Source organism: Eleutherodactylus coqui, chromosome 3, assembly GCF_035609145.1.
Source record: "Eleutherodactylus coqui strain aEleCoq1 chromosome 3, aEleCoq1.hap1, whole genome shotgun sequence".
Lineage (NCBI taxonomy): Eukaryota > Metazoa > Chordata > Amphibia > Anura > Eleutherodactylidae > Eleutherodactylus > Eleutherodactylus coqui.
Window position 1 is genome coordinate 206,057,523 of NC_089839.1, and position 15,538 is coordinate 206,073,060.

The 15,538-nt window shown below is 50.9% G+C and overlaps 1 protein-coding gene across 1 annotated transcript; it reads right to left on the bottom strand.

The window, feature by feature from the left end:
- Positions 1 to 1,879: 1,879 nt before the first annotated feature.
- Positions 1,880 to 14,761, bottom strand: LOC136620237 (uncharacterized). Its single transcript, XM_066594943.1, has 4 exons — positions 14,056 to 14,761; positions 10,955 to 11,400; positions 2,575 to 2,637; positions 1,880 to 2,473 (listed from the first exon to the last, which is right to left on the bottom strand). Exons 1-4 carry the CDS (start codon positions 14,759 to 14,761, stop codon positions 1,880 to 1,882), a joined length of 1,809 nt encoding a protein of 602 aa, XP_066451040.1.
- Between the last annotated feature and the right edge of the window lie 777 nt (positions 14,762 to 15,538).

Genomic DNA, 15,538 nt, shown 5'->3' on the forward strand with positions numbered 1-15,538 from the left:
ATATCCCAAAATCGCTGGGATATCGCTGCGACATCGCCAGTCTTTTCAATGGGGCCAGCGGCAACAGCGCTAGCCCCATTGAAAAGATATGGAGAATGCCACGGACTTCTGCCACAGCTGTGACAGCTGTGACAGCTGTGGCAGGAGTTTCCTTCATCCCTGCGGGGACCGCGGGGATGAAGTAACCCTCTGTCACAGCTGTGACAGCTGTCACGGCTGTGGCAGAAGTCAGCAGCATGCTATCCCATTGCTTTCAATGGGATCGGCACTGCTGCCGATCCCATTGAAAGCAGTGGTTTCTGACAAGCCCTGCAGAATGATTATCGGAGAAGGGCTTGAAATATAAGCCCTTCCCCGATAATCATAAAAAAGTGGTTAAAAAAATAAGAAAAAAGTTACTCACTTCTGCTGTCAGCCGCGTCCTCCAGCTGGCTCCCCGACACTGCTACTGAGCACTTTCGGCAGACGGGGATTTAAAAATCCCCGCCTCCTGAAAGGGCTCTGCAGATTGGCTGAGGGCTCAGCCAATAGCAGCTACTGCTTAGCTATTGGCTGAGCGCTCAGCCAATGACAGATAGCTCTTAGCTATTCATTCATGAATAGCTAAGATATTGCTATTCCTGCAGCTTGAAGTTGTACTTCAGTATGATAACATATGTTCCATGTTGTGTCGGTGACTAGAAAAATGTTTTGCCACAGGTAATTTCGTCTTTCCCTCTCTAATTGTGTGGTGGTGAGATCTCATTCTGGTTCTCTGATTATAAAGTTCCTCAAATTAGGCAGTTATCTGTAACATAGGAGGGGAGAGTCCGGAATTATGGTTTCCAGATGGTTAGCCTTGTGTAGGGTATGATGGAGTTTCTTCGCAGTCTTCCTTAGTACCTCTAGCTGTAAATTGCAGGTTACTACTAGAGGCACACGTCCTTTTTTTAATTTCCCAATGTATTGGAGTAGTTGATTCCTGGGTATTCTGCTGGCTTTGGTGATTTGGTCATCAATTGAGGTGGGATGGTAGCCCTGATTTAAAAATGTCTTTTTGAGATTGTGTAAATGTTCCTCTCTGTCTGCTGGGTTGTAGCAGATCTGGTTGTATCTGATGGCCTGGCTGTAGACTATGGACTTTTTAATGTGCTTAGGATGGGAACTGTCCCATCTAAGGTATGTGGGCCGATCAATTGGTTTCTGGTATAGGGATGTCTGTATTGAGTTGTTTAAAATTTATATGGTTATGTCCAAAAAGTTGATTTCTGTATACGAATAGCTTAATGTCAGGTTTATGGTGGGGTGAAATGCATTGAATCTCTCATGGAATTTTATTAGTTCTTGTTTGGTGTTGGTACAGATAATTATGATTTCATCAATGTAGCGGAAGTAGGCCAGTGGTTTGTTGGAGCAGGAGGCCAGAAAGTCACTTTCCAGGTTTACTATGAAAAGGTTGGCATATTGCACTCCAGTGGCCTCAAGATGTGCCTGGCAGGCGGTTAATCCATCTTTGTGTTGGATGTTAGAGTATAAGAACTCCACATCCATGGTGGCCAGGATGGCACCATCGGGGAGGGGAGCTACAGTTGATAGTTTGTTCAGTAGGTCCGTGGTATATTGCAAGTAGCTGATTGTATACCTCACCAGTGGTTTGAGGACATCTTCTACCCATTCTGGGATTTTTTTAGTGAGGGTTCCCACACCTGAGATAATTGGCCTCCCTGGGTTGCCAGCTTTGTGTAGTTTGGAAAGCATATAGAAAATTCCAACCCTGGGGTTCTCCAGTATCAAGTCCAAAAGTTTTGTGGAGCTCACAGACAGGCTTCTGATGACCCTTCTCAATTCCTTCACATATTGAGTGGGTCTTGATCCAGTTTGGTGTAGTATCTGGTGTCCGTCATCTGTCTGCTTCTGTCGTGTAGTCTGATATATTCATGAGGACTATAGCACCATCCTTATCTGACGGTTTAATGGTAATCTCCTTGCTTTTGAGTGCATAGTTGGACCTTTTTTCCTGCATATTGATATTAAAAGCTTCCTTTTTCTGCTTGTCCAGTATAGTAGATTGCACCTTATGTCTAAAGGAATCTATATATTTATCCAAAGTGGGGCTGCGGCCAGGAGGGGGTGACCAATCAGACTTCTTCTTGGCTCCAAGTTTCTCCTCTGTTTGAGTACTTAAAAGTCCTGTGTCCTCTGTGTTATGGAAGAACTCTTTCAGTCTTAGTCTCCTGAAATATTCCTCCATGTCACTGCAGAGTTCTGTTTTAACAAACATTTTAGTAGGGCAGAATGAAAGTCCCCTGGAGAGGACACTGAGCTCCACCTCAGTGGGGTTGTGAGATGACAGATTGATAACACAGCTGATTTTACCTGTGTCCCTGTCCAGTTGACGGTTCTGTTCCATCCTGCTGGACTCAGCGTGTTCCTGATCAGTGTTTGGGTACAGGTCTGCTCTGAGTCGAAGTTTCTGGAGATTCTTTTCCTTGTTCTTAATTAGGCAGCACCGTAGTATTGTGTAATAGTGTTGCATTCTCAGTCCCCTGTAAGTGTCTTCCTTAAAGGGGTTCTGACATAAAATTTTTTACTTACCTTGCTTGGCCAGGACCGATCGTCAGCCATATCCCCTCCGTCGGGCATCTTCTTCTGTGGCTTCTAGAAGAAGAGCTGGAGTGGTCAAAATGACCGCTTCCTGCTCTGCTCTGTCCGTCAGCCACTTCCGAGGTGAACGGACGTGCGCCACGTCACAAGCAGTGCTTGCTGTGGGCGGCCCGTTCATCCTGGCTGAACTCCTGAGTTCTGCGCGTGCGCAGTGGAGAGGCGGCCCATCCTGACTCCTGTCAGAGGGCACCTGTCTTCTGTGCATGCGCGCAATCCCGGAGGGGGGCGGCCACTCCAGGCTCGTCGGAGGAAGAAGAGAGCCTGCTGAGAAATGACCCCCACTGCACAACAACAGGAAAAAAGGTAAGTATAAGGTTTTTATGCTTTAGCATGCCATTAATCGCTGGTTCCCTGTGTCCATTAGGCAGACCAGGGAACAGTGGCTGCGAAAGCATAAAAATCTTATTCGTGTCAGAACTAGAGATGAGCGAACCTACTCGGACCCGGCCCTTTTTCACCCGAGCGCCGCGATTTTCAAGTACTTCCGTACTTGGGTGAAAAGATTCGGGGGGCGCCGTGGGTGAGTGGGGGGTTGCAGCAGGGAGTGGGGGGGGAGAGGGAGAGAGAGCTCCCCCCTGTTCCCCGCTGCTACCCCCCACTCCGCCACACCTTTCTCCGCCCACCCCCCGAATCTTTTCACCCGAGTACGGAAGTACTTGAAAATCGCGGTGCTCGATCGAGTAATTACTCGAAACGAGTACATTCGCTCATCTCTAGTCAGAACCCCTTTAAAGCTTGCATCTCCATAACGGCCTTTTTCTTGGTGCTGTTGAAGACGTTATAAGGAGGTTCCACAATCTCCTAGAACTCCTTTAGCAGAGACATTATGCATAAATATTATAGGTGTGCAAAATGGGATTCCTTGGGCAAAGTCCTTTGGGAATTAAATGTTCCTTCTTGCATCTGTTTAAAAAGAAAATGCTGCTGCCCAGCTGTGCCAGTTTTTTTCAGAAGATGTTTCAGTTCCATTTGTGTTTGGTACTGTGCTAGCCAGTAGAGCAAAATGTGATTGTTCTCAGTAAGGGAAACCAAGTAATCCTGTAGATATGATACCTTTTAATGGCTAACAAAAATACATGATCTTATTGCAAGCTTTCGGATAAACCCTCCAGGCAACCTCCCCAAGGACACCCCCCCCCCCCCTTGACCTCCTTCAGACCTTTCATATGCTCCACTAAGGCAAATACCCCTCTCCGAGGTTCATTCCATTCTTGAGGGTATCAAAAACGGTCATAAATTTATACTTCCAAATTCTTCTGTGACGCTGTTACTTGATATTGCCCTTCAGTATGATAACACTCATCTGTTCCTTTTTGTGTCCATGACTAGAAAAATGTTTTGCTACAGGTAACTGTCTTTCCCTTTCTAATTATGTGGCAATCAAACCTCATCCTGGCTCTCAGTTTTTGCCCTGTGTCCCCGATCTACAGCCCCCAAACAGGACATTCACTGCACCGGATCAGGTACACAACATTGGACATGGAACATGTGAATGTCCCTGGGATCTTATAGTCCTGCTGTGTGTTGGGGATCTGTATACTGTCTGTGGTCAGTACATGTGAGCAGGTCTTGCAGCTCCTTACATTACATTATCATTTTTGATAACCTCAAAAATGGAATGAAACTTGGACTGGGGTTCTTGCATCAGTAGAGAATATGAGAGGTCTAAAGGAGGTCAAGAGGGGTGTCCTTGCGTAGGACGCCCGGGATGTGTGTGGGAATGGGGCGCGGGATGGTATTGTCTCTCCCCGGGGAAGACACCGAGATGAGGTGCTTTTCCCAATGATTGTTTTAAAGATTTGGTAAAAAGTCATACATTGATTTGAAGGAATGCTGCCATCCAATAGGCAGTATTGTTTCATCTTCCTTATGTGCAGGTCTGAAGGGAAGATTTTAAAAAAGGGCTGTGACCAATGTAGAGATCATAAAACTGTCACATTCCTTGCCAGTGGACTGATTAAGTATTTATTCCTCTGCTCATCTTGTCTGGTATTATTTTAAGTAAAAATTAGTCTCTGATTTCTGTGCCTTTTCATGTGTGAACATTTGTATTTATATACGTCCCATCCAAATCTGTTTCATTATGCCTGAGGCAGGATCCTGAAAGGATCCAAAAGCTTGCAATAAGAGCATGTATTTTTGTTAGTCATTAAAAGGTATCATATCTACAAGATTTCTTGGTTTCTCTCTCTGAGAACAATCACATTTTTCATTAGAAAAAATAGAAAAATCGCATTTCACTCACATGAAATTCGCATCTACATGCAAATGTGACTTTCTTTTCCCCGCCTGGCATAGAACATTGGTGCAAAAAAAAAACCACTCACATCACTGGTATATTCAGATGAGCGTTTTTTCACAGACCCATCATTTGCATAAAAAAGGCAGCATGACCTATTTCTGTCGGTATTTACAGACCAAATTCACCTATTAAGGTCTCCCTCACACAGGTGTTGCGGTAAGCGTTTCGGCCACAGTAATGCTGCCACTGACGCCGGCGTCTAGCACTACTACATTAATGAGGAGCGCTAAATGCCTTAAAAATAGAACAGACACCACTTGAAAATCACGGCGCTGAAAATCGCTGTGATCGAGCGACAGTCTGAGCGGCTCCCATTGAAAACAATGGGAACGCTATACCGCTATTAGTGCTGCGCTGAAAGCGCCGTGCTAATTGTGGTAAAAAGCGCCTGTGTGAGGGAGGCCTAAAGTCGATGGAATTATGAAAAATGCAGCAGGTGAGGGCATATTCACTGCGTTTTTATGCATGTTATCAGGGGATAGTGGAAAATCAATTGGGTGTGAATGAACCCTTTGGTATAATCAAGAACGTTTCCATTCACTGCAAGCAATCACAGACATTTGAAAATTATGGATTGAAGCACAAATGATACATTAAAAAGTTTTAGAATTTTTCAAAATACAACAATAAATCTGTTCATAGAAATCCAGAGCGACAACAATGTAGCATCTGCTCATCGCGTGAATCGTAGAATTCACCACATGTGGGTCACTGAGGTTTCATGCAGCGCCACCTGTTTTTCGGCGCAGTGATTGTTACATGTGGGGGTATGATGCTTGTGGAAGATGATAGTCTGCACAGTAGGAGAACATAACAGGAAATGAGTCACATATCTGACATACACATTAGGAGCTGTATACAGAAGGGAGGGCTGTGAGCAGGTGAATGATCCCCACACAGAGCCCCCTCATAAGAAAGTCCAAGACAGGAGAGCATGGCTACGTCAAGGCAGGCTTTGAGCCTCTGAACATAAACTATAATGTTCCCATTCACTGACAGCAAGTGGAGATTTCTTGAGGAATTGAATCTGAAAGTATACCAGATAAATCCTGTATGGAGTAAGGCCGCCTGCACACGAACTAATTTGCATTGCAGAATTTGCGGTCGGTGTCCACACCGCGGATCCGCAGCAAAAGCCGTTTATAGCATGCTATGGGAAATTGATTCTTCCTGCACACTCACGGAAACCAATTGCGGCTTCTGCAAGCGGAGGAAAAATCGCAGCATGGTCCATTTTCGTGTGGTGACCGAACGGATAGCTTCTATTGACACTGCGGACAGGTCACAAATTCCGTGTCATTGCCCAGCGACGGCGCGGAAATAATAGACATTTAAAAAATATATAAATTTGTACTGTGCATGACTGACGGCAGCTTGGCGCGACCATCCGCAGTACAGATGAAAAGAGAAAATGACAGGTACGCATGAATGCCGGCCGGGCACAGGGTCAGATTCTGCTGTGGACTCCCCCATGCGGAATCTGACCCGTTCATGTGCAGGCGGCCTAACACGCGTTCACGTAACATCAGTATAAAGCAGGGATGGCGAACCTTTTAGAGACTGAGTGCCCAAACTGCAACCCAAAACCCACTTATTTACTGCAAAGTGCCAACACGTTAGGGGGCGGGGCTTATCACCACGTATGATTTTACCCCCATCGTTCTAAAAAGGACAGGGTCGCTTCAAAATAGACAGGGTGCAGATTTTGACTGCTTTTTGGACGCGGAAATACTGCAGAATGTCCTCAGCGGATATTTCTATGGAGCATTTCCGCATCCAAAAATCTGCACCCTGTCTATTCTGAAACAGCCCTGCCCATTTCTGCCACATGTAAACATACCCCAGCGATAGTGACCCCCACGGCCCGATCGATAATAGTGACCCCCCAGCGGTCCGAGCGATAATAGTGACCACCTCCAGCAGCCCCAGTGATAATAGTGAGCCCGCCCCCAGCGATAATAATTACCCCGCAGCGGCCCAGCAATATTAGTGACATCCCACAGCAGCCCCTGGTATAATAGTGACCCCCCGCTAGCAGAAATTGTGACCCCCCCACAGCGGCCCCCAGTATCACAGTCACACCCCCACAGCAGCCCCCAGTATCACAGTGACATCCTCCCCCCCACAGCGGCCCCCAGTAAAACAGTGACCCCCCGCAGCGGCCCCCCGGTATCAGTGACCCCCCGCAGCGGTCCCCCAGTATCAGTGACCCCCACAGCGGCCCCCGAGTATCACAGTGATCCCCCGCAGCGGCCCCCCAGTATCACAGTGACATCCCACAGTGACACCCCACAGCGACCCCCTGGTAGCACAGTGACACCCCAGAGCGACCCCCCCCCAGTAGCACAGTGACACCCCACAGTGACCCCCCCAGTAGCACAGTGACCCTCTGCAGCACCCTGCCCAGTAGCACAGTGACCCCCCCCCCCCCGCAACGGCCCCCTAGTAGCACAGTGACCCGCCCGCAGCGGCTCCCCAGTAGCACAGTGAACCCCCACAGCTCCTCCCCCCCCCCCCCAGTAGCACAGTGACACCCCACAGCAGCCTCCTAGTAGCATAGTGACACACCACAGCAGCCTCCCAGTAGCACAGTGATACCCCACAGCGGGCCTCCAGTAGCACAGTGACCCCCCGCAGCGTCCCCTCAGTAGCACAGTGACACGCCACAGCGCCCCCCCCCCAGTAGCACAGTGACACACACCCCCCGCAGCTGCCCCCCAGTAGCACAGTGACCCCCCCTCCCCCCGCAGCTGCCCCCCAGTAGCACATAGCCGATATTCACTAACGTGGTGATCGTCTGACGGCGACGAGTGTCAGCAGGGAGGGCTCTGCGTCCCGTCTCTGGCACGCGTGCCATAGGTTCGCCACCACTGGTATAAAGAATCACATGACCTTGAACTCCACATAACAAGCCAACACTCCTGTATATGACAATGCAGGTGCTATGCGAGATAATCGAATACCTGGTATCACTCCCTTTTATCAGACATTTCCCGCAGCTCTCAGGGTTCCCGCTTGGTGCGTGTCCTCTTCCACTTTTTAATGCCCATCCGCTCCACGTTCCTGTGGTGTCCGCTGGGGAAGTCTGAAAATCTGACTTTTCAGAATGCTGTGCAGGCACACTCTCTCGGTGGCTTCTGTGGGGGATTATACGTACAGCAGTCTTAAAAGAGTGAGATTTTCGAACCGGGAACAGACTTCACCGACGGACACCGCGGAAAGAGCGGAATGGATAAGTATGAAAAAAGACATTTCCCATCTCCCCGTAGAACACCAATAACTTAGTGTATGGTGCAGTTCCGAGGTTACAGGTTCCTGACTAGGGTATTACGGAGTCGCCGGGCACTGTGACCTATCCCCACCTCCCTTTACCTCCATACCTTACAAACCACGCAACACCAATATTGGATTAATTAATGGCCACAGCAGCCACATTTATTTAAACAACAAACATCAACAGTAAAATAACCAATTTTTAACCGCAGATAACCTGGGAAGGGATCCCATGGAGCCCTACCCCCGGACTGTCGCCTTACCAGAAAAACTGGAAGTAGTTGTGCCTGTCACCCGTCGCATGGCGGACTCGGGCAACACTACTTCCCTACAAGTGCCCCGGCCGCAAGTCGACAGACACGGGGGCCCGGCACTCTCCACTTCGTCTCAGGTCGCCTCATCCGGACCCTGAGGACGGCTAGCCATAACCTGGCTAACCCATCCCAAAACCACTGCAAGGCACCGCCTTGCTACTCCCATAGGCGACAGTTCTAACAAACAGTTTACCGAGGGGAACGGAAGCTATCCAGCTCCCTGTTACCCCCTACTACCCCCACTTTCTGACTCCACGGGACCCCTCCATCCCCCTGCTGCCATGACAGTTTGCCCCCCCCCCTTCCCCAACCCCTATCTTCCAGGGCGGGCGGGTGGGACTCTTCCACGTCTCGGCTCCAACTGCTCCTCTTTGAATTTTAACCCCTCCCCTTCCTCTTTCTTGCCGCTCTTTTCTCTCCCCACTCACCCCTCCTTCTCTTACTCCCAGCTTTCTACAATTAACCCTTTCACTCCCCGTTAACCCCGTCATGCCTGCCTCCCGCCTACACCCTGGGTTTTTCGGCTCCGGCAGTTCCTTGACTAGGGTATTACGGAGTCGCCGGGCACTGTGACCTATCCCCACCTCCCTTTACCTCCATACCTTACAAACCACGCAACACCAATATTGGATTAATTAATGGCCACAGCAGCCACATTTATTTAAACAACAAACATCAACAGTAAAATAACCAATTTTTAACCGCAGATAACCTGGGAAGGGATCCCATGGAGCCCTACCCCCGGACTGTCGCCTTACCAGAAAAACTGGAAGTAGTTGTGCCTGTCACCCGTCGCATGGCGGACTCGGGCAACACTACTTCCCTACAAGTGCCCCGGCCGCAAGTCGACAGACACGGGGGCCCGGCACTCTCCACTTCGTCTCAGGTCGCCTCATCCGGACCCTGAGGACGGCTAGCCATAACCTGGCTAACCCATCCCAAAACCACTGCAAGGCACCGCCTTGCTACTCCCATAGGCGACAGTTCTAACAAACAGTTTACCGAGGGGAACGGAAGCTATCCAGCTCCCTGTTACCCCCTACTACCCCCACTTTCTGACTCCACGGGACCCCTCCACTGCCAGCACGGCTTGACCCCCTCAAGCCTGCGCCGCCCGCCACAACAACAACGCTCGCTCGATTCCTTCCTGAATCCCCTCCATCCATAAATCTGTCCCTATCTCGTTCAGATGGACCCCATCCGACCTCCAGTAGTTGCCTATACCCCGTTCCAAATCAATATGCCTAATGGCCAAACCCCCTCGCTGCCCAACGAAGCGTGAAACTTCCCTGTTCAATTTGATTCTGGCTTTGTCTAACCCCTTAATTGATCTCACCCCCCTCCACGTTTTTCTGGGGACTATCTCCGACCAGACTATTTTTAATCCCGGGTATGACGACATCAATCTAAGTATGTCATACCTAATGTCCCTAGATAAGTCTCTAAACGGTCTCTGCCCCAAATCATTCCCCCCGGCGTGCAGGACCAGTACGTCCGGCACTCTATCCAACTCTATTCCTCTTTCCACTTCTTCTATCACCCTACCCCACAGCATCCCCCTAATCCCAATCCACCTGAGTAACGCCTCACTCCTAGCAAACCGAAGCTGTCTCCCGTTAGACCTAACCCTAGCCCGCTCAGCCCCCCAAAAAACAAAAGAGTGTCCTAATATCCACACTAAAGCTTGAGGACAACCTGAAAGAAAACAAAACAGAACCAATCACAGACAAATAAATCCACTTTTTTATTATTAAAAAAAAAAATTTTTTTATTTTTTTTATTTTTATTTTTATTTATTTATATATTTTTTATATGTATATATTTTTTTTTTTTTTTTTTTTTTTTTTTTTTTTTTTTTTTTTTATATTAATTTCTTTAAATACCTTACAACTCTTAATTATAACAGGTGTGGTCGTACATATGACCTAAATCGTGCCGAATCCCAACGCCCTATCCTTCTCACCGCCTGCTCGTCCATACCCTGAACCGTGGCCTCCGTCGCTGCCCCGATTCTGAAGGAATGGGACCCAAACTGCGAGCTATCAAAACCCGCCTCCTCTAACGCTCTCTTAAAAACCGCCGTGAATTGGAAACGCGACAAAAATTGCCCGTCCCGGTGTCGAAACAATGGACCGCTACCCCCCCCTGCAACTTGACTATAGTTATTGAAAGCTCTAATCGGGCACATAACAGCCCCTGCGACCTTTCCCAACCGTACCAGTTGTCCCCTCCCCTCCTGATCTGTCTTAGACCGTCGCACAAAAATTTCCAGTCGATCTTTCACCAACCTAACGTCCTCCCTCTGCACTCCTCCCCCTACCGCCTTGCTTGGTGAAACTAATTCTCCCACCCGAAAAGCCCCAAAAAACGCCAGGGAAAAAACCGCTTTAAACAACAAACGCTCAAAATTTTCCCCGCAAACCAAGTCTATGGCCCCCCCCAACCTTTCTAAGATGCCAAAAGACACTGGCCTTCTCGTATCTGGCCGCCCCTTCCCTCTCCTAAAACCCTTTAACGCCTGTCTTACAATAAAGTTTTTTGTCACGTCTACTACCCCTTTTAGTTTACACCCAAATGCTACCCCGGCCATAAACCTGTTAACCCGCCCCAGTGTCCACCCTTCCCTGGAACCCCTTCCCAACCAACTCAATAACATTCCTACCCTATCATCCGTCGAATAAGCCCCCCCACATTGATCCATCCAATCCTCCCACTCCGTCCACGCAGCGCTATACGCCGCTCTCGTCCCCCGAGCCAGTGATTGTGAAATCAAGTCCCCCACTGCTCGCTTACCACGTTCCAGAGCTGTTGAGGGCACCGCCTCCCCGTCTGCTCCGCTCCCGGCGCCAGCGTCCGGAACCGCTCCCACTGAAAGCGAGAGAGAGCATCCGCAGTTGAATTATGGACTCCTGGAACGTGAACCGCTACTATCCAGATGTTCAGTGCCAGCGCTTCAAGTACTAAGTGCCGCAATAAATTAACAACTGGGGGAGATGAGGCCGTCATATTATTGATGACCTGCACAACCCCCAAGTTGTCGCAGTGAAACCTCACCTTTCGATCCCGAAAGTGAGCCCCCCAAAGCGCCACCGCTACAACTATTGGAAATAGCTCCAATAGCACCAGGTTCCGAACCAGGCCCTCTCGCTTCCACTGTTCTGGCCATTCGCCAACACACCACTTGCCCTGAAAATAGGCCCCAAAACCTGCCCCCCCAGCTGCGTCCGTGAACAGCTCCCAGTCTGCGTTTTCGCTGACTTCGGCCATCATAACCGACCTGCCGTTGTAACGCTTCAAAAAAGCGTCCCAAACCGCCAGATCGTTTTTGTGTCCTGATCCTAACCTAATAAAATGATGGGGAGCGCTCACCCCTGCCGTCGCTGCCGCCATCCGCCTGCAGAAGACCCGGCCCATAGGCATGATTCTGCAGGCAAAGTTAAGCTTGCCCAGCAAGGATTGCAAACGTCGCAACGTGACTTTTTTGGCGGAACGCGCAAACTGCACCTCCCCCTGCAAATCGCGCAATTTATTTTCCGGCAGTCGGCACTCCATTGCATCTGTATCGATGGAAATGCCCAAAAAACTAAGGCAGGTTGTGGGGCCCTCCGTTTTTTCCGGGGCCAGCGGTACACCAAACCGCTCTGCCACCCACTGGACCGTACCCAGTAGGGTCGCACAAAGTGGCGACCCCCCGGGACCAACGCACAAGAAGTCATCCAGATAATGGATGACCGATTGTACTGCCGCGGTATCCCTTACCACCCATTCGAGGAATGTGCTAAAGGCCTCGAAGTATGCGCATGAGATGGAACATCCCATAGGCAAACAGCGATCCGCGAAGAATTCTCCGTCCCAAAAACACCCCAGTAGTCTAATGCTCTCAGGTGCCACCGGCAGTAGGCGAAAGGCCGATTCAATATCGACCTTTGCCAACAAAGCCCCCCTACCGTATTTTCTAACCCACCGAACGGCCGCATCGAATGACGTATAAACTACTGAACAAATGTCAGGGTCAATTCCGTCATTCACCGAGGACCCTTTTGGATAGGATAGGTGGTGAATTAGCCGAAACTCATTCGGCTCTTTTTTCGGCACCACGCCAAGTGGCGACACCACCAAATCTGGAACAGGGGGTTCGGAAAAGGGGCCGGCCATGCGGCCTAGCCTCACTTCCTTCGCGAGCTTCTTCCCCACCACCCCCGGGTGCTCCCGCGCCGAACGCAAATTTTTAACCGAAAAGGGGACCGCGTGAGCCGGGGGTGGGATAACAAAACCGTCTAAAAAACCGTTCAACAGTAATTCCGCCTTTTCCCTATCTGGATATTTATTTAGAAAGGGTGCCATCTCTGCCACCCTCACTGGGGTCATCCCTTTTTGGAACACCCCCTGCACCTCTACCCCGACCTTTTTTGAAACATCTGACCGCCCCGTGGGACTGGGCGCTACAATGGGAACATGCATGTTTGAACTTGCATGTCGCCCCGAATTTACATTGGCCTTCATTGAATTGCCAACAAAATCCGGGCCGATTCCCTCCAGCCTGCCCTCCTTGTCCTGATCCGGAAGTAGAGGCCGAGCCCGAAGACCCGGCGCCTCCTTGAAAGGGATGTCCTAGCCGTGCCGGGGCCATCACCCTCAGCCACAGCCCGATATCTTTTTGGTCCCACCGAATGGAGGGACGCACCGCCTTACGTTGCCTGAACTGCTCGTCGTATCGCAGCCAGGTCTGTCCACCGTAAACCCGATAGGCTTCGCCAATCGAGTCTAGGTAGCAAAAAAGGCCGGAACAATTTTCCGGCGCTTTTTCCCCAATCACGCTTGCCAGAATGGCGAACGCTTGGAGCCAGTTAGTGAACGTCTGTGGGATCAGACGCCACCTCCGCTTCTCCTCTTCCTCCTTTTTGAATTCGGTTCTCTTCCCCTTGTCAAGGTTAAATTTCTCCAAGGGGAGGAGGGAGAATATTTCGACATATTCATCCCTCCATATTTTCTCTCTAACTTCTTTCTTCAGATGGGCCCCCAGGGGGCCCTCGAAGCAGACGTACACCTCCCCCCTGGCTCTATCATCCAATCTAACCCCGTCCCCATCTTTTTCCGTCTGCACCGCTACCGTTACTGACTGGTTAACGCCCGCACCCCCGCTTGCTGCCTGTCTCCTGTCCCCCTGCGAGCCTATGTCCGAGCTCCATGCTGACACCACTGAAGGGGAGGGCTGTTCTATGGCTCCCCACACCGCCTGTTCACCCCCAGTCCCCCCAGACGAGCTCCCGCTTGGGCCGCTCGTGACGCTGGATGACGCTCTACACGGCGCTATGTCCGCCGCCACAGGCGGCGTGGCTTGCCCTACTCCCTCCCCCCCCTGACGCATAAGTAACCCACACAACACACCCAGCAACGCTCCCATATCGCCCCCGCCCGGCACGTTAAGCGTCGCTGCGCCACCGCCTGCTTGCGCCCCTGACCTAACTCCCGTACGCGCCACCTGGCTGAGCGCATTGGACAATACCGACATAGATCTCTCACCTGGCTGCGAGGGGGCTGTGTACCCACCAGCCGCTGCTCCCACGTCCTGCTGCTGACTCTCATCGTCCTCCGGGTCGTCGATCCTTGCTGCTGGTAGCTCTCCTCCTGGCTGAAACCGCTCTGTTCTGGTCCCAGCCGCTTTTCGTGGCGCCGATACGCGCTTGGCCGCCTCTGTGATGCTGGGGCGCTGCCTGCTGCCCCCATCTTCGGCCTGCTGTTGCCTGATGGGGCGCTGTCTGCTGCCCCCATTGTCTGGCCTGTTGCTGCGTCTGGCGGGTGCCCCGACCGGCACATGTCCGGGTGCACCTCCCCCCGCTCCCTGCCTCCTCTCCGATGCTGCCGCTGTTTGCTGCACATTCGCCCTCTCCTGCTCCCTTACATCCGGAGCTGCTCTGATGTTCCGGCGTGCAGCCGCCCCCCCCGGCCTCCTTCCCCTGCCCGTAGGGGTTGCAGGAGGAACATCTCGTGGTGGGGCGGGGGAGGGGCTCCGCACGCGGCGCCGCCGAGCAGGCGCCTGCTCCGGGCTCAACCTGACCGGCACCCGAGCCCTCCTCGGTCTTCTCCCGCTTTCCTCCGGCATTGGAAACATCGGAGCTGCAGCCGGGGCCGGCGCAGCCTCTCCCGCGGGTCCATCAATCAGCCTCACCAGCCAGGTGAGGTCCCTCTCCTCCGCTTCAGCCCGGATCCTCCTCAGCATCTCTTCCATTTCCTCACCCGGTAAGTGGACGTCGGGACTTTCTTCTACAGTCTTCGCCCCGCTGCCTTTCTTCTCTCCCCGCCGATATTCCGCTCCTCTTCTATGGCTTCTCTTCTCACTTCCCGCTGCCTCTTCCCGGCTCCTGGTCTTCTCTCTTCACCTTTCTTGGTCTTCCCTCTTCACCTTTCTTGGTCTTCCCTCTTCTCCCTTCCTAGTCTTCTCCTTTTCTTCCCGGTCTTCCCTCTTCACCTTTTTACCTTTTTCTTCCCTCTTGGTCTGGTCGTCGCTGTTCTTCTTGCTTCTTCACTCTTCCACGTCTCGGCTCCAACTGCTCCTCTTTGAATTTTAACCCCTCCCCTTCCTCTTTCTTGCCGCTCTTTTCTCTCCCCACTCACCCCTCCTTCTCTTACTCCCAGCTTTCTACAATTAACCCTTTCACTCCCCGTTAACCCCGTCATGCCTGCCTCCCGCCTACACCCTGGGTTTTTCGGCTCCGGCAGTTCCTTTTTAACGAGAGGTCCAGTAGAGACTGACTGCCCAAAGACTAAGGCTACTAAACCCTAAGGGCTCCCACACACTTGCATTTTTGGTGCGTTGCGTTTTTTGGTTCAATCGTTTTTTATTGGTTTTCAAAGAAAAGTATTATATAGACATTGCACAACATCGTTGATATCAACATGTGTCCGTATAAGCACAACAATCAACATACCTTGGTTTCATAATACTTATGGCATAAACTAGATTGTATAGCTTAATCTCTTGTGTCTCGTATCAGAAATTGGGAAC